Source organism: Acomys russatus, chromosome 13 (genome assembly GCF_903995435.1).
Source record: "Acomys russatus chromosome 13, mAcoRus1.1, whole genome shotgun sequence".
Lineage (NCBI taxonomy): Eukaryota > Metazoa > Chordata > Mammalia > Rodentia > Muridae > Acomys > Acomys russatus.
Genome location: NC_067149.1, coordinates 27,171,879 through 27,194,593, shown reverse-complemented (window position 1 = coordinate 27,194,593; position 22,715 = coordinate 27,171,879). Strand labels below are relative to the sequence as shown.

The window sequence follows — 22,715 nt, the reverse complement described above, 5'->3', positions numbered from 1 at the left end:
AGGTTTTTTAAAACTGCAATATATAACATAATTGCTTTTGATTAAGTATTACAATACGATGTGATTATTAGGGAATTCATTTCACACAACAGTGAGAATGGGGCTGTTTAAAGATGGCAAGTCAATTATCACAAAGCTACAGTAATCTCTGATCCCTAGAATTAATCTGAGCTCTAAATAATTACTGAGCTTTAATATCAGCTAGTGAAATGTTTTGCATTTCTCTTTGATTCTGCTTTATGAATGACTAATAAATTAATATTTCTGTACAGAAACAGAAATAAAAACTCCAAACAATTAGATAATTCCATTTCAAGTTTTGCTATTGAACTGTTTAAATACAACCATTAATCTTTGATCATTTTGTGAAACCTGTCTGAGGAGTTGTCTCCAAATTCCAGGGTTTTAGTGTGTGTGTGTGTGTGTGTGTGTGTGTGTGTGTTTGGTTTGGTTTGGATTGGTTTGGTTTTTTTTTTTTTTTTTTTTTTTTTTTTTTTTTTTTTTCATCTTCATGAACACTGTCAAATGCTTCTGCCACTTGGGTTATAAATTACCTTCTTTGGATCCTTTTGCCTCACAGGCCATTCTCGAATCTCCAGAAAAGCAGCTAACACTAAACGAAATCTATAACTGGTTCACAAGAATGTTTGCTTACTTCCGACGCAATGCAGCCACGTGGAAGGTAAGCTTTGCAGTCTTGAATTTTGACCTTTATAGAAGGGAGAAAAATCCAGTTACCGGGCAGCGAGAATACCCCAGTGCAGTGGGAATATGACTGGGAGGAGGAGGGCTTTGCTGTTGTTGAAATGCTCACGCCTCCCCCACCCCTGTAAGACAGGTGTGGGTGGACCAGCTGTTGGATCCTCTGTAGGGAAAGGAGATGACCCTGTGACCTTTAACTCTGACATTGGCCTTACTGCTTAAACAAACCACATGTCACTCATTAGCAGGCAGCCAACACTCCTTTACAGGGGTGCCATCAGGAGCCTAGAGACACAACCAAGCTGAATAAGATCCTCCAGTGGTCAGATCAAAGCTCACCAACCCCACAGATAGAGGAAGCCGAGTAATCCATGTCCTTACACAGCAGAAAGGGCGACTTTTGCAGAATGCAAGGTGTCAGCTATCAGAATGGATTCCCATTCAGAAGCTCATGGTTACCCTGAGGGAAGAAGGTAGTTTCAGAATTACGTAACGTGACACCATTTGCTGTAGAACAAGTCAGATTCCATAGCTCCGCTAGATAACACCCTAAATGCTTCTAAATTTCACTGGCCTCTATTCCATGTGCTAGATCAAGCTTTCCTGGGTAGGCATGGTGGTGCATGCCAATAATCACAGCACTTGAGGAGAAGTAGGAAGCTTGTGAGTACCAGGCCAGGCAGGGCTACACGCATAGCCTTCACGACTTCTTCAGCTTCTTAGGTTGAATTTGTTACACTCTTACGAGGTAGACCTGTTTGGTACCACCTAGCATTTAAGATTTTTTGTGTTTATTCATAATTTCGGTACAACAGGTGCTATTATAGGATATAGTGTCCTTAAATTAATGGGAAGAAACGTTTTGGTTTTCTCATATTCTATAAGAAAAAAAAATTAGTATAGGCACAGAATTAATTCATTAGCCACATGGGGGCTGATAGGAAACTATATTGCAGATCTTAGCCTCTTTCCCAGCCTGCCTCAGGAGATAAAATACAAAGGCTCTTTAGCTACAAATCTTTTAAAAATTTAGGAAGTAGAAGCGTGAAGAAGACATTTACTTCAAATTGCTTTTTATAAATACCAAATGGTCACACTTCAAAATAATGACCATTTCCGAGTATAAATTTCAATGCACATCTCACTTTTCCAGCTTTGCAAAGCAAAGGCGGGAGTGTCACTGATATAACAGCCCTGTAGGAAGTACTCAGTGACTGTGTGTCCTTACTGGGACAATGATCTAAAAGACAAATGAAACGGTGTCACTCATCATCTTCTTTTAAAAACTCCTGATGTTTTTTGGTTGTTTTCTGTTTTTTTTTTTTTTTTTAATGTGTGGCCCTCAAAATCATACAGCCATTCTTTTCTTAGGAATAGCCTCTGGTGTCCTTGAATTTTTGTGCACTTTGGTACTTAGGTAAAACTTCAGACAGTGCCTGATGCTACCTTGCTCCCATGTGTATATATGAACTCTCTTGAATCTGAGAGGGGTGTGGCTTTATTTACTCCTGTCTTCCTCTCCTACCCCCACCCTCACTCCCTATGCAGAAGAAAGAAGAAATTTTGTTTCCATAAAAACTAGGTTAAGTTTATATGCATAGAGTTTTGTTTTTAAACAACACACCAAAAATGTTTTTCAATCAAGGGTACCCTTTGATAGTCATGTTGCTATTACAAATCTCCTTCCAGCTGACCTCAGAAGCCCCCTGGGCACTCATTCTGTGGTCCCATTGGTGAACAGATCATCACATACGCAGTACAGTTTGCCCTGCTACCCTCTAAGCGCTGCATCACAGAGAAGAGTAACTCTTAGTTACCAATTATCATTGTCCAGAAACCTGAACAGCCTCTCAGAGTTTCAGGATTTGCTACCAGGAGAGCAGATTACTGCAGGAGAAGAGTGTAGCTTGTCTGAACAATACAAGGCTGGGATTAAGGGGGGGGGGGCTTTTATCTTAGGTGCCAAAAGCTGTATAGATGTGTCGACTTACTCTGCCCATGCTGAGCCACTTACTCTGTATCTGCCACAAGTCACACGTTCTAGTCTCAAGTCCATCGTCATTGGGATCAGTAAGTCAGCCAGGCAGGGTTATATATCTGGTTTGGTTAGGGTTGTGGATTGTCCTGAGAACGGGTGACATTTAAAGCTCCTCACACTGGAATTCAGAACGTCCTTCTCCTTAGATTTAAAGGGCCCCCCTTAGCAATGGCCAACAAGGACTTTTAAACATAAGAAACATGGAAACTAACTACAGGAATAGAGAGTCATTTTGCCATTGAGAGTCCTCCTTGTAAGTTCTTGGCATTGACCTCAGTTACTTAAAATTGTTCCCTCTAAGTTAATCGCCAGTGTTCACAAACATTCTGCAAGGTAAGGCTTTGCTTTCGTTGAGACAGCTCTTGGTGCCAAGTTTGCCCACTAATCATGTTGGCTGTACAAGGTGGTACTCTCAGTGGTAAAATCCTATGTAGGACTTTCCTTAATAAGGTTTGTGCATGCTGTGCATATAAGTGTTGCCTTTCATGATTTAAAAGTAAGATTCCCTTTTATGCATCCCACATAGATGGGTGGGTTTGTTAAGAATGGCTTTTATACCTTATACATGTCTTGATTTTGACAGCATCTTAACAATGTTTTAGATCTCTGTGGAGGGACCTGCTTGGGGTTTGTATGCGTATTTACCAACCAGTGTGTCTTTTGGCCACATGGTACCAGAAATTGGGCTTAAATGCCAGAGTACCATTACTTCATAAATTGGGTTTTTTCTCCAAAAAGACACTCAAAAGAAGGTCCTCCATTGGGGGGGAGGGGATGGTGGCTACAGCTCTGGGGTGGGGGATGGTTTAACAGATGTGGGGCTGAATGTACTATTGTGAATTTTTTTTTTTTTTGGAGTCTTTTTCTTATAGAAAAAAAAATGTCAATGTTCTCTCTTTTATACTTGCTGCAGAATGCAGTGCGTCATAATCTTAGCCTTCACAAGTGTTTTGTGCGAGTAGAGAACGTTAAAGGGGCAGTATGGACAGTGGATGAAGTAGAGTTCCAAAAACGGAGGCCACAAAAGATCAGTGGGTACGTCCGCCATGTTTGAACTTCTTAGCCCAGCTCGGATTGTGCTTCACAAGTGTACCGCAGAGGCTGCTAGGCGGCGTCAGACTAAAGAACTGGTTTTCACGTTGTCTCAGCTAAGGGAAGCAGAAGAGCATTTCATCCCTCCTGTCTCGTATACCCACCAGTCCCCCTGCCCCTGCTTGCTGGTGTCTGTTACATCACATTGCTAGTAGCTTTTAGGCGGCGATGCATATTAACCCTCACAAGCCATTTGCTTATGCTTATTGCATTTTATTTTCTTTTTCCTGTTCCCTGTATTGGATGTCTGTTCCGTCCCCAACCCCGCCTCCTTTTGTTGCCACTTCATCTCCTTTGCTGCTGCTCCTATCCCAGGGTGCCATTCGCACCAACCTCTCACTGCATAAGTGCTTTATCAGAGTAGAGGATGAGTTTGGGTCCTTTTGGACAGTTGATGATGAAGAGTTTATACGTGGCCGCCATATTCAACGAGGCCGTCCTCGCAAATACTGCCCCGGTGAAAACTCTGACGAGCTTGGCACACAGTAAGAGCCTTTCCTTGCTTTGTTCTTTTGTCTCTGCCGTTGCTTTGGCTTTGCATGGTTGACTCATCCCGTGTAGTATGACATCTCACCCAAGAGCAGTGCCACGGCTTTCTGCAACAGAGGCTAAGCGGTGTGACTTGGACATGTGCCTCGCTCCTTTCTCTTTGGAACGCCAGTGCCCAGAATGGTGCTTTTTCTATGTCTTTAATGCCGATGATTGACTGTATTTTGATTCAGCAGCTTACGGGGACCCTCAAAACTAGCTATTTCCTGTGTTACCCACAAATCCCTGCAAGTGAAAGGAAATGACAGTTACAGTGTGTATCTGGTGGGATAATAAGTACGAACAAGCTAGGCCTAGGGTGTGCGCCTGCAGCGACAGCCCCCGGAAGGCTGAGGCAGGCGGGTCGCACATTCCAGGACAGCCGGGACTTTGTAGCGAGACCCTTTCTCAAAAACTGAAAACCAGGTTGTCCTACGCCAAAGGAAAAGACTGATCATGTCATTTCCTCAAAAGTCTGTTGATAAATGAACCTTATTACCTACTGGAAGCCACACTTGCCCTCAGTATGCCCAGTATAATTTTGTATTGTTTTCTTTTTTCTTTTCCTTCTTTTCTTTTCTTTTTTTTTTTTTTAATTGTAACTAGGGCAGGGATATTTTTCCTTTTTTAAAAAATTTTTAAATTTTTAAATTTTTTTTATTTTTTTATTTTAATGGTATCTTGGCTTCCTTTACCTAGTCAAATAGAAACAGCCCCAAATTCAAAGCATGCTGTCCCAGACTAGGCCCAGCAGCTCAGGCTCCTACTCTACAGAGGATAACGAAAGGCGCTGTTTCCTCTAGCAGTCAGGGTCAAGTTCAGCAGAGAGGAGAGCTGCTCAAGCAGGTCCCAGTCCCAGGCACCCTGCCCTCCCCCAGGCTCTCACCTTCCTGCTGGAGCCTGGCGGCACTTAGCCCTTTGCACACTGGCCCCGGAGGCATACTCCCAAAAGCATTATAGTTTAAAGGCAGTTTGTCCAGATGAGCAAGCTAGATTCACCCCCCACCCCAGACCCACCCCGAGAAACTTACACAGAGCTCACCTTTCCTTCGCCTTCAAGGCCGGGAGGGGGAAGAATTTCAGATGTGGAAGGCTACCAGCGAACTTTAAAAGCAAACCTTAGCGAGGGCCCCTGGGTTGATTGCGTTTAACTTTGAATTTTTATCTTTTTCTCCCACAGCAACCCCTCCCTTATTAAGAACATGCAGAGCAGCCACGCCTACTGCACACCTCTCAATGCAGCTTTACAGGTAAGATTAACGGCCACCCCCAATCGGCGGCAGCACAGGCGCAGGGCTCCCCCACTCATTTCAAAATATATTAGCCTCGCTCTAATTAGATATTAAATTTTAATTCCGTTAAACTTTTTTCTTAAGTGCACAAAGCATCGTTCTCCCCGGAGGCAAACACATTGGGCTGCTTCAGCATTAGCGGGATGCTCAGCATTTTGAATATTGTGGCAAAAAAAAAAAAAAAAAAAAAATTAAAAGTTCACTTATTAATATTTATCAGCAGTATCATAATTTCCATCCTCTTATTTCAGAATTTCACTTGAGGCAAAAATACCACAAGTGTAATTACTCTAGCACAGCTATTAATGTGCTGGGTGATAGGCCGCGTGTCACATGACCTTCCATTGTTCACAGGTTTAAAGAGAAAGCAAGGCTTTATTAAAGTCCGTTTCAACACCTTTTCTTTCTTTGGGGGTGGGGTCTGGGCTTGTTTCCTGCTGTATAAGACAACTGTCTAAACAACAGAAAGCCTAAGAAGAGTAGAAGTTTCTCATCAGCCGCTTGTTCAGGAAAGCCTAAGCAGAGCACAGGGGGTTTGTTTCCTCCGGACAGATAAATCACATATTACCTCAGTGAGGGTCTCAGAAAGTGTGAGCCCTGGGTGGGAGCGACCGAGGGGACAATCTGTGTGTCTAACCAGTTTCTTGTTCCTCACAGTTACCACACCACCACGTTATTTCTAAAATTAGCATAGTATCTGCTGTCACTTCTTTCAAAAGGCTAATGACATTCTCAGGTAGCCAGGATCCTTGTAGCCATTGTTCAGTTTAGTGGGTGTGTGTGTTTGTTGTTGTTTAACTGACCTAGACTGCTTAGAAGGCAGGCCAAAAAGAATCTTGCAACATTTCCATCACATACCATATAGACAAATCTCACGTTAATCACCACATACCCTTAGCACTGTGGAGTTTGAATACTGTAGCACCCCAGAACTAGTTGCTGGATGTCTGTGATGCCAAAGGCTTTTCTGAAGGACCATGGCTCAGGCTTTTCTGAAGGACCATACCATTTCTAAGTGAAGGCAGAAACAGACAAACAAATGCCCAAAAAGGGATGCCACTGGGAAAAGGCTTGGAGCTCATGCTGTGATAGGAACTGCATGGGGAGGAAGAGGCATTGACGCAGCCTGATTCTCACCACTTGCCAAACAAATATTGACTGTGTGCCACAGGCCTGCCTTCCCAGCCCACCCGCAGCACTTCAAGGCTCCTCGGGGGGGCAAGGGGTGGGGGCGGTGGGTAACATGCCCCTGAGACACAGTTCAAGACAGACTCACTGAACTGAACATCTCAAAATTCCCACTTACTTCTTTTTAGCCTGAGCTGGATTTACTAGGAGAAACTGCTTTCTGCGTTCCTTTTAATTACTCGTAGTTTACACAGTAACTTTAGAAGAGTAAATGAAAGCCCGCTTATACACTGCCACTGTAAATACCATGCATTAGTAACTTATTTTCCCTGGAGTCTTGTGAAGTATGAATTTAAAGGCGTCTCTATCTAGAATGGTATTAAAATTACAAGCACATTTTACATTCATGAGGCGGAAAGGGGGAAAAAAAATGATCCTTGTCCTTTGGATTCCCTTAACTATGTGACTAACTAATTTCAATTAGCAAGCTTTATTGTTACAGATGTGTTCACGTGCTGTCTCCGAGACTTTTCTCTTTGCACCCCGCCACACGCTTTCATGTTTCCTTTGCTCACCCAAAAACATCCTGCAGCTTTCCAGGAACACTTTAAGGAGTATCTCCCTGGCCCCTCCCTTTGAATTTGGATTCCCCATCAGTAGACAGCCAGTCATACAAGACAGCTTCCTGCCATGCAAATTAAATAAAGATCCACCAGCAGGGCCTTCCCCCCCATTATCACCCACTTCCATTTTTCAAGGCAAGTAAAAATAACAGTGCAACAATATCTTTAAAAAAATTTTACTAGAGCAACATAACGGCGTGATACACAATTTATAAAATAGGACAGCAGAGTCTACTACAGAAATAAAACATGGGGCTTGGGACAGATTGCATTATGCTCTGAAAAAGTGAAGTAACTAAGGGTAACCATAAAGCTTCGTATTTATAGACTGCCTTTTTCCCGGGGAGCGCAGAGCAGTTAACGTTCCAGAAGCCGTGGTGCTTGCGGACTCGTGTGCCATCGCTTGATACCCTATGAGAATTTACAGGGGGAGGTAATCCCCCCTCAGGAACAGTCATAGGGGAGGGGAATAATGGGAAAATGGGGGGGGAGGGAGGAAGGGGAGGATACAAGGGATGGGATAAACATTGAGATGTAACAAGAATAAATAAATAAAAAAAAAAAATTAAAAAAAAAAAAACCTTTGCGCGGCTGGCAGAGGTGCCAGTTTGATATGAAGCCACACACTGTGCCCAGAGTCATTTATATAATTAAGTCCATTATAAACATTGTGACACACTTGCTCCTGAGAGCATCAGCTACAGGAAGGACCTGTTAGGAGGTACTAATTTTGTGGGTTGTTCTGATCCTTCACTTTGCAAAGGGCTTCTCAGGAGGCAGAGTGGTGAACCAGGCCCCAGGATCTTATTTTAGCCCAGTGGCTAGTGTTTTGTTTAAAGGGATAAGACTAGTTCTTCTATTGTGTCTGAGAGTTAAGGGACCAAAACAAGGGCCTGCCACTGGGTGACTTTTGTCACTGTGGCTGTGGGGTCTCTGCCCACGATCCATAACCCAATGGCAATCAGAAATGGTTTTTGCCCATAAATACTTGGAGAATCAATAAGAATAAACAGATAGTCACTTATCCTAATGGGCATTCCTATATAACTGTTTCCATGGCTTTTTCCTTCTCTGTTTGGGGCTTCAGAATCCATTAAAATATCCAAGTAGCACTGGTCCCAACTTCCGTCCCATCTTGACCATTGACCATTCAGCAGTGCAGTTGTCCCGTGAGCGCAGATCCCACGGTAGCTCACAGTGAGCGAGCCACTCAGTCGAAAGAGCTTCCATGGCAGGGAAGTGTGACCACTGTGTGGTCTCACATAAGGCAGCTGGAGAGGGCAGCCCTGTTGTGCCAGCTTCTCTGCCCAGGCAGAAAAGAAATGTTTTATTGCAATTATAAAAGATGCACCCAGAAAGTGCTGGATGCAAATAGATTATCTGATAAACCATCAAGGAGTAGGAAATGGTCACCACACTGAGAAATCATGAGGTACCACCCTCATCCCTTTACTTTTAAAAAACGAAAACAGATAATTCCCCAGGGGAAAGAAGGAGGTGCCTTGGGCATGCGCAGGGTGCCTGTCTAGGAAGGGCCTCAGACATTGGGTTCAAACAGGGAGCAAGACTAACTACCCAGCAGGCTCCCTGCAGCCCAGCTCCACTGCTCCTGTTTTCCCTGTGTCTCTGGTGCTCACCTTCTCTTTGGTGCCAGCTTTTCTAGAATGGTTAGGGCTCTTACATGACGGGCCGATGGAAGCCACTCTGCCAGACTGTCTTCTGATCGTGCTTTCTCTCTTTCATTAGGATGGAAAGCCAGGCAGAGTGTGGTCTGCAAGAAGACAGTTTTGATAAATCTTCCTCTAATTACAGCTGCCTCTTTTTTCCCAGTCTGTCCTCCCGAGTAATAAAATGAAAAGTCACTGGGGCATACATCCTACCCAAGTGAAACAAGGAGGGTTCCTTCAGTCCCGGGGTATCGGGGGCAACTGTCCACATTGCAGAGGGCTGGCCATATGTTTCCATTTGGTATGACAGAAAATGAACACTATTCTACCAGACTTTATGTGCGGTGTCTTTCCACATCTTTTTGCTGACACTCATTTGGGATGACATTATTGATATACTTAGCCATGAAGGAAATAGGATTTAACTCTTTTTTTGTTTTTTCCTAGTAGAGATTTTTTTTTCTTTAACTTCTAAAGTCCTGCATGGTTAGTCTGGGGCTGAAAGAGTATGTGGTGTTACCGCCATCTGGTTATGTCGCTTTCACTAAGCAGGTTCAAAAACCATTACAACTGGAGTGATTCCAGTTCCATAACCTCTTCCTTTCCTATGGGTGTTTATGGAAGTTCTCATAAATTTGAGCTGTGTGGCCATATAATCTGATCAAATCTCAAATATCCAATAGTACAGTCATCAAAATGGATAAAGAAATGAAAATTCCATTATATTTCACTATGATCTGGAAATATTCAGTTCTTCTGTTAAAAAAAAAAAAAAAAGACATTGGCCATACACCTCTTATTAGATACCTTTGTCTAAACCATATGACTCCACCAGGCAGGAGCCAACAGGCGACCTCAGCTGCAGACTCATTGGTTCCCAGATAGCTAACCCTAAGGCAAACTCCTATAGCCCTGGGAAGTTGTCAGCCATTAGACAGCGAACTTGAACCAAAGGCCGTCAAACACACCACACACCCGTAACCCAGAGCTATCTTGTCTTGCCCCCTCTATGATTTCATTCGATTCTTCTTGGTCAATGCAGGCGTCCATGGCTGAGAACAGTATACCTCTGTACACTACCGCGTCCATGGGAAATCCCACTCTGAGCAACCTGGCCAGTGCCATCCGGGAGGAGCTGAATGGAGCCATGGAGCACACCAACAGCAACGAGAGTGACAGCAGTCCAGGCAGATCTCCTATGCAAGCTGTGTGAGTACCGTTTACCCAGAGCTGTCACCTGACCCCAGTCTCCCTGTTAAATGTGCAAACGAGCTCTCCTGTGGTCCTGCTGGATACCTTTCCCATCATCCATCATCCCCTTGGAGCCCCAGAGTCGCTTGTTAGTGCACGAAAGGACTAGCTAGTAACTGACTCCATCCACTCTAAGCGTACACATCAAGAAAAACGAGAAGGTTCCTCCACTTTGTGTCTCAGACCGTTATATAAGTCACCCTGTGGTTTTTTTCCTCCTAAAACCAGTACCTCTTTGAAAAAAGCCCATGGTGTGTTCAGCTTCCAGGCAAGCCCAGCCTAGCGAGGAAAAAGATGCTTGTTTACTCACTCGGCTGCTCGCTAAGTTTAACCACTTGAGCCCGACACCGCAGCATTATTACCAGGCATTAATGATGGCACAAATGAAAGTCGGCATGATTTATAGATTGCTCCTAAAATATCAAAAGGGAAATTAATAGGAGCATTACAGCAGCAGACGGCGGGATAATGAGAGCACATAGACCTGAAGGAAGCGATGGGCGGTGACTGTCTGCGCTGAATGCGAATGACACTGGGGCCACGCAAACACCTCAGCAAGGCCACCAAGCTGGGGTGCGCCTTTGTGGTTGGTGAAGGTGGAAAACTACTGCTTCTGCCATAGGCTCCCAGCCCCCTTTTTATTCCTAGGAAGGGTGCTACAGCAGAAAACAAAGCACGTGGTTCCAGATGCTTGGGTGTGCAGGGACCTCAGCTGTAGAGGACAGTCTGCCTTTGGGGGAATCTCTCCAAAACCATGGCCCAGTTTTAAGTGACTAAACCAGTTCAGTGTTTCCAGTACTGTCTCCTCCAAGAATAGGCTGCTTGTCTACGCGTTCTTTCTGAATTACTGACCAGCATCTTATTTTAGGACATCGGAGGGGTAGGAATGGAAAATGTGACCTTGAACAAGTACGGACAGAACAGACTGGCATTAGTGACCCTGGGGGCGGGGGGAGTGGTATCCACCAGCATAGTGGAGAAATTTGAAATTTTAACTTTCTAGCATTTGTGCCCCATGCCCTAAGTGTTTTGAACGGGACCTTTAGAGGAGTTTCTGGAAGTGATTTTTTTTTTTCCTTTTAATTTGTGGTCACAGTGTCCCAGCATTTGGGGACAGTATGTCTTTCCCAGTATTGCTGCTGAATTCTGTCTTTCTTAAAGCAGGCTAATGTCTCTCTGACCCTTTTGCTATCTCACTGATATGCACTGTCATTGTGACGTTTTATGTCAATAACTCTGGAAGTTCAGAGCCGTTGTAAATTAGCATATAAGCCAGTACATACCCATTGATAAGGAAGTTACACAGTTTTCTCACAATCTGTTCAAACTTCAAGGTATAGTCCACGAAACTTTCCTATTAGTAGAAAGATCATTAAGAAGTAAACAGAAAAAAAGGAAAGGTCCACAGAGACAGGCCCTATCAGGGATGGAAGTTCATTTGCTTAACAAGATCAAATGAACTGCAGAAGTACCAAAAAAAACAAAAACCAAAAACCCTGCGCTTTACAGCAGTCATCCTAACGTGTAGCAAAGCTAAGGCTTTGACTGCTTGTAAGAAAGAAAAGGAGCCCCTCCATAGTGCTATCAAAACATGGTGCTCACACGTCACATGCCCTGTGGTTGTCTGTGCTGCTACTGTCGGTGTCACCGCCAGTTATCTTACTGACCCCATACTTCCCATTAAGTGAGTTCCCTAATGACAGAGATTTCATTCCTGTCCAGTGCGCATTACCCTGCTAGGATGCAAATTGTTTTTTAACCGTTCCAGTCTATTGAAATAAATCAAGCCATAAACTTTACAACAAGGCTTACAAGACACTGTTAGGGCGCCGGCCCAGCACAGAGGCAGTGCTGTAGGACAGCCCTGCTCTTCACGTTGCTGTGACACAAACCACAGTGTTGCCTTTCTCTTTCAAAAACAGAAAGCAAAAAGTAGCAGAAAGTAGTCACGTAATGACGGTCTGGGGGCAGTATCCTTTCATTCTGGTAGGAGCTAAAGTGCCACCGCATCACAGGCTCTGTGCTGTGTGTGTACCCTGGACAGGAGGGAACACAGTGTCTGTAAACACTAGTCCGCTATAGTTAAAAACTCGTGTGTTCCCAGAATGGCTGTGCAAAAGGATTGCTCAGATGCAAGGGGGAACAGGGAGATGATTTTTGCTCCATTATCCATTGGGAGCCCTTTTTTTGGAAATAGTAGATGCTGGAAAGAAAGAGTAGGGCTGCTTGGGGGAGGCTTAGGAGGGCACCCACAGTGCAGCCCTATTCTGTAGATGGCACGCTTGTGGATGTATGCCCAGTGGGGGGAAAGCCTTTAACTGTGTGCATCTTACATGGAAGACTGTAGAATTCTTAACCGCCATGCGGTAAGTAGATCTAGTTGGTGGCATTTGTTGGCGATCCATCCTGTGATAAGCACTGGGAGAGATCATGTGGTTATGGCAGCATACCTACCTGTGTTTTGCAGGCAGTCAAGATTGAGTGAATTTTAGGGAGAAGAAATGTCCCCTGGTAGGGTTTCCAATCTTTACCTCCAAGACTTGGAGTAATATCATCAGATTGCCCCAGGAGAGCCAGAGAGGACTGAGTAGTAAGTGTGACAGCTTTTGAAAAGTGAAGCAGGGAAGTGTTACTCTGCAAAACAGCAGTTGAGCCTCAATAGCTGATTAAAAACACAATTTTTAAAGGGAAATTCCTGTTGCTGGACATTACTGGACCCACATGGTCAGGGGTGATGAAGTCTCGGTTCTCTATAGTCAGAAGGAAATGTCCACTGTGGTCAGAAATGCTGGGGGTTTCTACCTCACACCTGCCTGTGAGGCCACAGACCATTTTTTTTTTTTTTTTAAGTCAACGCTTTGGGACACTGAGATCAAGACTCACTCGATAGAGCCCCTCTGCAAATTAATATCCTAATAAATCAGGAGGACCATAAAGATGTTTTGGCCTCTGCTCCAACAATTCCATTCTTAGACATTTATCCCATAGAGGTAAATCAACAGAAGGAGAAAGATTAATGGCTAGCCATGGTTTACTGTACTGTACAAACAGCAGAGGGGAAGGAAAGCGATTACAGAATGCCCTGTGTAAAGGGAATGACTCATCAACGCGTGGCGTTGCCCATAACCATCAAAACTGCAATGGAAAAGCCAACAAAATAAAAAAATAATAATATTCCCACCCTGTCTAAAATATGTGATAATACGCTTCTCAAAGGGAAGGGAAGGGCAAGCACTAAGGATGGCCTGGGCCAACTGCACAGGCGCACGACGTGTTCAGTTACCTTAGTAACCCAGGCGTGGAAGGGCACTGCCCTCTTGGAAATGTTAGTTTTTCTTCTGAAGTTATGAATATTTTTCATTCAGGGACTCTACACGCAAGGCCCGGGCCTTATTTCAGTTAACAAAGATGAAGACAACTATTAAAAATTTTTAAATAGCTGGAACGCACATATAAAATGTACCGCGAGGCTCCGGTTTGTTTTGCAAACGGTTTTTAAGAGTATGGGCATAATTGTTGAAAGCTATTTATCTGACATCTCGCCCCCTTGTGCTCCCTCTATGCTGTGCTAATTTTAGTGTCAATTGATTTTGAAGGTTCCTGTCTTCCAGGGCAGTCCAAAGTGTGCCTCTGTTTGTTTTTAAACGGTTCCAGGGCCCTCTGGGGGCTTGCGCACAGCATCAATTATTTAGGAAGCCAGCCATCCCCAGTACCACCTCTTATTACTAATACTTGATAATGTCCATTATAAGTCCCCTCCACTTGCAGCCTGTCTCAGAGATGGGTGCATTTTAACTTGAAGGGCTCTTTTACATATCAAAAGCCCCCTGCAACAGAAAGTCATTTGTATTTGCAAGAGATCAGTTGTAAATATGATTTACGAACAGCTTTTCGCAGTTGTTATCAGAGTGGTTTTGTGTGATCAAGCCAGCCCCCCCTTAGATGAACCAAGCCCCAATCCATAATGAGAAAGTTGGCAGCTCTCAAGGTAGCGAGAGTGTCCCGGTGGCGGCTACCAGCCGGGCTTCATGCTTCGCCTTGTTTACAGCTGACAGCGTTATTATTCTGATTGGGGCTCTGCTCTCTTATCATATTGTTGTGTTGAGCAAGCCTTTTCCTCTCCGTTTGTGTTTCCTGGCAGGGCTTTTCTTGCCTTATTGACAGTTTGTAAAAATATGCATTAATTTGGAGCTTCAAGCATGTATCATGGTGTCTCTTTGCTGTGTTTGCTTGAAGTTGATTAATGATAGAACCTCGCTCGGGGTCGTCCTCTGGAGGGTTCTTTCACAGGTTCTGCATGTTAACTAGCAAAGCAGAACACACAGCAAGCCATGATGAGCCCAGCCTCCTGTGCTCAGCGGTCCCCACCAACCACTGCTGTATTACAGATTCCACTTCACATGATTATTTGCAGGGTGGCATTCATCCACCCAGGATGTCACTATGGGGCCTGTTATTTGGTACCCGAAAGCATGGTCCTGGGGCTAGCACCATCACCTGGACTCTCTTGGAAATAAATGCATAGTCTGAGCTCTCCATTCACTGCACTTTCACAAGGTCCTCAGGTAACTCCCATGTCCTGAAAAGCAGGAGAAAGGATTTCCCTACAGAGTACAACCCAAAAAACAGCAGTCTCCAAAGATTCTTTGCGCAGCAACGCTGTGCTGCTTTCACACTGAGTACTACAGAAAGACCCTCGGCCATGTGTGGCCCCTAAGCCCTTGGAGTGTAGGCAGTGAAAACATACAATAGTCATAGGACGTTTCCCACCATATTTGAAAAGTAGATATGGCCAAGGTTATTTGACCTCTGCTGGAGAGTGGCGCTGTATCCCGTGTCTTCTAGGTTAGGTGGCCCCAACACTGGCCTACTGGCCTTGCATCAGCCTGGATGTCTTCCTAAACCTGTCTCTCTCTCTCTCTCCCCCCTGTCCCCCTTCTCCCCCCGCCCTTGTCTATCTGTCTGTAGGCATGCTGTACACGTCAAAGAGGAACCCCTGGACCCTGAGGAAGCTGAAGGGCCTCTGTCCTTGGTGACAACAGCCAACCACAGTCCAGATTTTGACCACGACAGAGATTACGAAGATGAAGCAGTAAATGAGGACACGGAGTGAACCTCTGGGCGGGCCGACCCCCGAGACCGAAGATTGGGGGGAGAAAAAAAAAGCAAAACAAAACAAATTAAACAAACACACAAACAAACCACGTCAAAAGTTAGCAGTGAAACCGTTCTCCGCTTGTTGTACAGTCTGGAGGATTTTCCGCTACATTTTGACAACTCTGAAACGTGTTAACTCTTAGTGCCATCAAGAATCCCATTTGGGAGTATTTTTGATTTTTCTACTTTTTGTTGACAAAAGGGATTTGTACTCTGTGCATTGGATGGACCTGTTTGGTACTTGGGATTTTCCTCTTTGAGTCAACATCAGTGTTGTAAATTCGATAAACGGATTCACTTTTAGCAGCAGACTTTGAACTGCCGTTTTTCTGTCCTGCGGACGCCGGACATCGAGGACACCCCGACTGAGCTCGCGCAACCTGCGCTGCAGACCAAGCCTTCGCCGAATTCAAGATTCCAGTGGACGGCCTGTTTGCACAGCACTGCATGTTGATATCACTGCCTTTACTCACTTTGGGTTCTCTTTGTTTTTGTTTTTGCTTCCAGTTGGGATGGGGAAGGCCTTTGTGTGTGTATTGGGGGGAGGGGTTAAAAATAATTATCCCAGACTTTTTAATGTATTGCTTTTTTTTTTCCTTCTTCTATACCATTTTAAGTTCTGACCTCAGGCCTCCATTTGGGCCCATGGCCTCCTGGAGGCTTCACGGTTTCTGTACCTTGTGATGAATGTTACTGGGTGTTTTTATTATACAAAGCTGAATGTCATTTCTCGTCTGTAGTTTTCTGGCACTCATTCCATTTTCCTATAGACATCACCATGTTTCTCTCGAGTTTCAAAAAAAAAAACAAAACGAAACATTCCGTTTTGGTCTTTTTCCAAAAAAAAAAAAAAGATCCCAAAGGCTGCACCTTACACCTGAGGGTCCTCTCACAGGGACATGATGTCCTGCCAGAAAGAGAACAAATGACAGAAAAGAGAGAAACGCACGCACACACACACTCTAGGAACATAGCAGGTTCATTTCACAAAGGCAGTATTGGGGGTGGGATGGGGGCTGTTGGAGATTTTCCTTCTATTTCCATAGTGCCCACCATAGTGATCAGTAATTGCCACCATAGTCTCTCAGCACCAGGAAACACAGCCGTGAAGGGGGCTGGGGGAGAGCGGGACTGAAAAAGACTAAATAATTCTTAACTAATAATTCTTAACCTGGTCATCCTCTCATCAAGTGGCCAGGACTGCAGGCGCTGTGTTGTCCTTACCAGCATAGGTTGCTCTGTTTGAGAAATGACAAAAAAAAAAGCCAGATTCCCTAAGCAACTATACTCAACAGGGGGATAGGGTCGAGCTTGGACGTCAGTTCAGACCTGCTTGGTGGCATTCATCTGTTTTAATGCAAATGAGACTTCACATTGAACTTCTTACAGGAGTTAATGAGGACTGAGCTCAGCGAAGGCTAATGTGTTCAGTTTCCAGTTTCCAGAGCGCAGAGTCAGTACTGCCGCTCAGTCTGCAATGTGAGCAGCACCCCACCCCAGTAGCACAGAAGAGGAGAGGAGAGCAGAGAGATGGAGGCTCCTGGGACCAGGGCCCACAGAATGTGATGGCTCTAGGTCCATGTACCCTCAGCCCTTCGAACCCATCCACACTTCCATCTGCACCCACCTCCCTAGCAATTTATTTATCTAGGGCTGTAGCTCTTGTTTGGGTTTAGTTTGAGAGCCTTTCAGAGCTTAATTTATATAGACTTTGTACCTTTTCTTTTCTAAAATTACCAAAGATATTACACAAAGGTAAATTATTTTCTTTTATGCTTTATCTGATGAAGCCAAATATCCTCTTATTGTTGAGCAAAGGAGGCAAAGGAGGCAAAAGGATTCAGACGCAAACGATGAGGCCCAGGCTATTTGCCAGCCTGAGGGAACTAACTGCCGTCAACAGAGTTCATTTAGCAGACTAAGTTAGGCAATGGAACCAAAGTTTTTTACTTTTTTCTAGTACTTTTTTTTTTCTTCTCCTTCTTTTCTCTACCTGTACAGAGACCAAAACTAACTCCTGTAAGGAGAAAATACGGGGCTACTACAGAGAAAAGAAACCAGGACAACAGTGTTACAGCTCCTACGGAAAGAATGGGGTACCATCTCAAAGAAATGAATGTATGATCCTGAAAATTAGTGTATAAACAGAGGAGACAGTTAGGATGAATTCAGAGAGAACAGAGAAGTGTCTGGCTGCACTAGGCCACTTCTAGAATAAAGAGATTTTTAGAACATTCTTATGCCACTTTTGTTTAAGGGCTGAGCTCTGATCACTGCATTAATTTCGGTTTATCTTGGCACATATCCTGTAAGTTTCCTTCTGCCTTTTTGTTGTTGATTTTCCTCTTTCAGATTATGATTTGATCAGCGTTTTTCATTTACACACACACATACACACACACACAAAAGGTGACATTCCCATCCACTCATAAGCTTAGAATAGAACGTCTTTGGCAATTAATTCCGAAGGTCTGCTCTGCTTTCTATAGAGGGGCGGTCCGTGGTGACTCATGCTCCGCCCCCTCAGACACCCCATCCCCCACCCTCCCACCCACACTTTTCCAGGCAGCTTCATAATGTGCAGGCAGTAGCCAGGCAGGGTCATGGGAAGGGGGCCCTGTGCTTCTAAACTGAGTGGTTGCTGGGTATATATTCAAAAGAGGATAAGAATCTGGTAGATTAGTTCATTCTCAGCATGTGTAGCTAGACACGAGTAAAGATAACGGCATGACAACTGTTAGTACGCATACCTCGGTTCAAACCCTTAGGGAATGATGAAAAAAATTTTAAAATATACATTTCACTCAGTTGCACTTAGTCGTATGTCTTGCATGCTTAGTCTAAAGACTGTAGCAAAAAAAAAAAATAAATAAATAAATAAAAAAGAAAAAATTAGATTTTACATATCTTTGCAGGTGTCACAGCCTTGCAGAAGAACCAACTGAAAAAAAAAAGTTCTCAGGCTTTACAGCGAGCAATCTTCACTCTGACTTTTACAGTTACGATTCTGTCCCTTGGGGGGATTACGGTCGCTTCTTTAGAACGGGGTTGATCCGGTTGTACATAGATTCCGATGTGTCTGTGTGAATCTTTGTCTTTTGAGGGGGAGGGCCGAGGGCAGGTTGGTTTTGGTTTTGTTTTCGTTCTTTTTTTTTAATTATTTTATTTTTTAGGTATTGTTCCTAAAAAGGAATAAATGCATACACCTGTTTGTCAAAACATCTTTGCTTTTTGTGCAACTGCATTTTATTAATGATACATTTTTTTTTTTTTACAAAGAAGGAAAAGAAAACCACAATATCTTTCGGGGGGATCTACTGTATGTAATGGATTTGCAGTTGATGCTGCACATGTATTTTATTTCATTACCCTTGGTTTAAGAGCATTGGATGACACCTTGATGTGTGGGAGGAAGGAAGAAACTACACTTTTTTTTTCCTTTTTTTTTTTTTTTTTCTTTTAAATTGTAATATAGCTGACATAGTTTGTTTCCTATTATCATTAATTGGAACATTTTTGTATAGGTTTGTGGGGTGAGGTATGTGTGAGTGTATGTGTGAGTGAGTGTGTGTGTGTGTGTATGTTTTAATCTGTTTTTGATACATTCCCGTTCCTTGTGTTTATCCTGCCACTGCCTTCTTGACTATCTGAAACAAGTTCCTAAAGTTCGAAAAGAGAAAAAAAAAAAAGTTGCTTAAAAAAAAATGTTCTCTCCTGCTGCAGTCAATATTTTTGCATGATGAAATTCCAGGCTCACACTTTCAAAGTTTTATTAGTAAAGTAGTAATTAATAATGGGAAGTGTTGAAAATATTGATCTTTTTGTATAAAGAAATTGCAAGGTCCCAAGGTGTAAAGACAATTTGTTACATTTTATTTCCTTTCTTAGTAAGAATCAAGCAAATATGAGGGAGGTTGGCCCCTGTGTCAGACACACAGAGTCAGGGTGAGACCCACCCTTCTTGTTCTTTGGGTCTATCCATAGGAGAGGGCATCGGGCCAGCAGAGGGTGAGCCAACAAGACTGACGTACATGGTGACCTAGCTGCCAATCCCCTCCTCACATCAGAATTGACTTTGTATTTCCAGCATCTCATCAGCCAGAAGAAAGAAAGCATTGGCTTAAAAGAAATCAAAATAGTAGAACCAAAATATAAACCAGTAGCTTTCTCTCTCTCTCTCTCTCTCTCTCTCTTTTTTTTTTTTTTTTTTTTTTAGTTACACACAAAATTGAATTGAGGAGTCTCTCCTTTCTTTTCCACATTCTAGCTGAGCTTTCTGTCCCCAAGGACATAAAGGAGATGAATGACTTGGAATCTTTTTGGTCCCTTTTGGTCAATGCCATACCCCCCTGACAGGCTGGAAGTGTTTTTGCAGCTCGGTTTCACTTTTTTATCCTGAGAAGCAAATGGGCATTTCTAACAGTGTCCCATGGGTCCACTGTAACGCGAAGCAGTCCCTGCTCCCCAGAAGCCTGGGTGGAGATGGTGCGGTCTGGTTATGAGCATGGTGCTCTCTGTGTATGTGCTGCCACTAACAAGGATTGTTTTGTTTTGTTTTGTTTTGATAAGGCATAAAAGAATCTCATTCCTTGACATCAACTGTAATTCCATCATTCCATGTCTGTGGATACAGACAATAAAAAAAAAAAAAAAAATGTTGTGTACGTCAGTACTAATTACTGACATGAGAGCATTCTCAAATGCAATAAAAATGCTGGTTGTTCACACTGGTAGACAAAGTTGCCACAGACTAAGTTTTTTCCCCATTCTGACTTGCTGAGACTGTGTCACCACCCCATCCCCCCTGCCAAGTTGCTCCAAGCCAGATTCACAGTAAGCCCTCACTAACATCTGTGAGCCTGCTAAGGGGAGCTATTTACAAAAGGGTCCCAGGGAAAGGTGAAGGGACTGGCTCCTTCAGAGGGAACACACTCTCTTCGTCAAAATTGATTAAATAAATAAAATAACCACCCCCCAAAAGTTAAATAACTGACTCCAAGAGCCAAACTAAAGTTTCAGAGGAAAGCGAACTCATGAATAATTCATGGACATTTTACATCTGCAAGATCAGTCATCCAAATAAAATGCTAACGTCAAAACCACACACCAGCTTCAACAGTCTCATCAAACAAGCTCTTCGCATATAGTGATAAATGCTTAGATTAGAACAAATGACTTTATAAAAATATTTTATCGAAAGTGGGCTAGGTTAACGCACAGAAGACAGCAGAGCTGAATGGAGAGCCTGGTGTCCTAGGAACCACCTGTAGAGATGATCTTTAGGTCTATACCTTTAGAAAAGATGTCCCTTCTCTTTTTACCTTAATTCTATCACACATGTTCTAAGGACTAGTGAATTTAACTTTTTACACAAATCTTACTGGCAGTATATTGAAAGAAACACTAAAGCTTCATGTAGTAGCACACGCCCTTGATCCCAGCACTTGGGAGGCAGAGGCAGGCTGATCTCTGTGAGTTCGAGACCAGCCTGGTCTACATAGTGACTTCCACCAAGTGGTATAGCCTCTGTTTCAAAACAACCCAAAAATGCTGTAAGTGGCCAGACCACAGCATCTTAGGAACCGCAGCATCTAGAGTGCCAAGCACATCAGGAAAGTTTTGAGATGACAAGTGGCCTTGCAGATGCCTTTCCCAGCACAGTGTACCTGCCCATTTGGGGGGGAAAAAAACAAATAGAAGGTTCTCTTCTGAATCATTTTCTACAACAGTACGATTTTGTTTGGGGTTTTTTGTTTGTTGCTTGTTTGTTTTTGCATTTTGAGACAGGGTCTCACTATGTAGCCCTGGCTGGTTTAGAATTCCTCTAGGAAGATCGGGTAGCCTGCCTTAAATTTGCACAATCCTCCTGCCTCAGCCTCCCATGTTAGGAGTATAGATATCTGCTGCTACACCTGGCTCCGTTTTTTATGTCGTTTTAAACAAGTAGAGGCTGTTGCTGAGATGTGAAGCAATACCCTCTTCTCATCGATTGCTCAGGCAGCCGGAAAGCTCCCTAGTCTGATAATTAGCAAAACATTTGAACCTTTAATTCTCACCTGGCTACTAGGAATATAATATCAGTGTTAGCTGAAATCCTCTTAATTGCTAGGCTTAAACACAGATGCTACTCACAGGCTACACTGTGAGCTAACTGTGCACACATATTCCTACTGAAAAACCCCAGGACCTGTGAAAGTATGAGGGCGTGTGGAGAAGGTTCAGCTGGCTGATACGTATCATGTTTTAAATTGCATTTCAGGAATCCTTTTCATTGCAGGAGTGCTCTTTAAAAATTCATTTCAGGTTCCTCCTCACAAAAAACAGCTAACCCATACAAGTTCTTCTATTAAACAGGAACCTTTTATGTAAAGAGCAAAAGCTCTAAATAAAACAACACAGGCAGCTCTGGCATAAACCTCTTCAAAAAAGAAAATGAATAAACAATACAGTGAGCCTTTTTTGTTAGGTTGTCTTCTTCGGTAATACATATTTATGTGTAGACGAATGATCACAATTTAGCTTTTCATTTTAGCTGAGGCAAATGTAAGTATTCCTTGCTCAAATCAAAGTTAGGTGTCAAACCTTCATTTGAGGTGCTAGTTAGACTGATAAACAGTTTAAGACAGAAGAGCCCATATCACAGGGAAATTAAATGCAAAACTGCTGGTATAGCCATGGGATAATATGTGGATTAGAAAACCACTCTACGGTACTTACATTGATATTTTTAAAACCACACACACACATATATAACAGCCCTATGCCATTTTATTTCCACTTTGTAAAACTTACTGGATGCTTAATATCAAGTCCATATATGTGAATTTACCCATCTGAAGTTACCAACAGTCATTTCTGCTCCCCAGCTTCAAACCAAGATGGTGGACTGGGAAAAGGACACGCTTTGAGTTATAATGTTAACTGGAGGTAACTGGCCTTTCAAGTATTAATCTCAGCTAAGGCGATGATCATTATTTACTAGCCCGTGACATTTTTATCACTCATCATTTTAGCACGTTTCCATCGAAAATGCTAAAATGGTTCGTCATAAGGCAGATAACTGCTTGAGCTGTAAAAATGACCAACACAAGTGGCGGCACTCGAACATTAAATTATACTGTAATTAATACAGACAGTTAAACTGTCTACTACCAACAGCAATTTAGGTAACCACATTTGATCAGCTATAAATTGTAACTACATTAAAATTCCAGAAATATTAGCAATATGGATTGCT

The 22,715-nt window shown here is 43.2% G+C and overlaps 1 protein-coding gene across 14 annotated transcripts in view; it reads left to right on the top strand.

Annotated features, from left to right (window-relative positions):
* Window positions 1-15,472, top strand: part of Foxp1 (forkhead box P1) — a 602,856-nt gene extending 587,384 nt beyond the window's left edge. For 13 of the 14 annotated variants that reach the window (XM_051154977.1, XM_051154979.1, XM_051154986.1 and 10 more), the window contains 5 exons: window positions 581-682; window positions 3,654-3,775; window positions 5,541-5,610; window positions 10,113-10,279; window positions 15,290-15,472. In XM_051154977.1, the coding sequence (XP_051010934.1) occupies window positions 581-682; window positions 3,654-3,775; window positions 5,541-5,610; window positions 10,113-10,279; window positions 15,290-15,434 (606 nt within the window). In that variant the 3' untranslated portion in view covers window positions 15,435-15,472. Of the gene's footprint in view, window positions 1-580; window positions 683-3,653; window positions 3,776-4,147; window positions 4,318-5,540; window positions 5,611-10,112; window positions 10,280-15,289 lie in introns of all 14 variants that reach the window. The other variant, XM_051154989.1, reaches the window with a different exon arrangement.
* The last annotated feature ends 7,243 nt before the right edge of the window (window positions 15,473-22,715 follow it).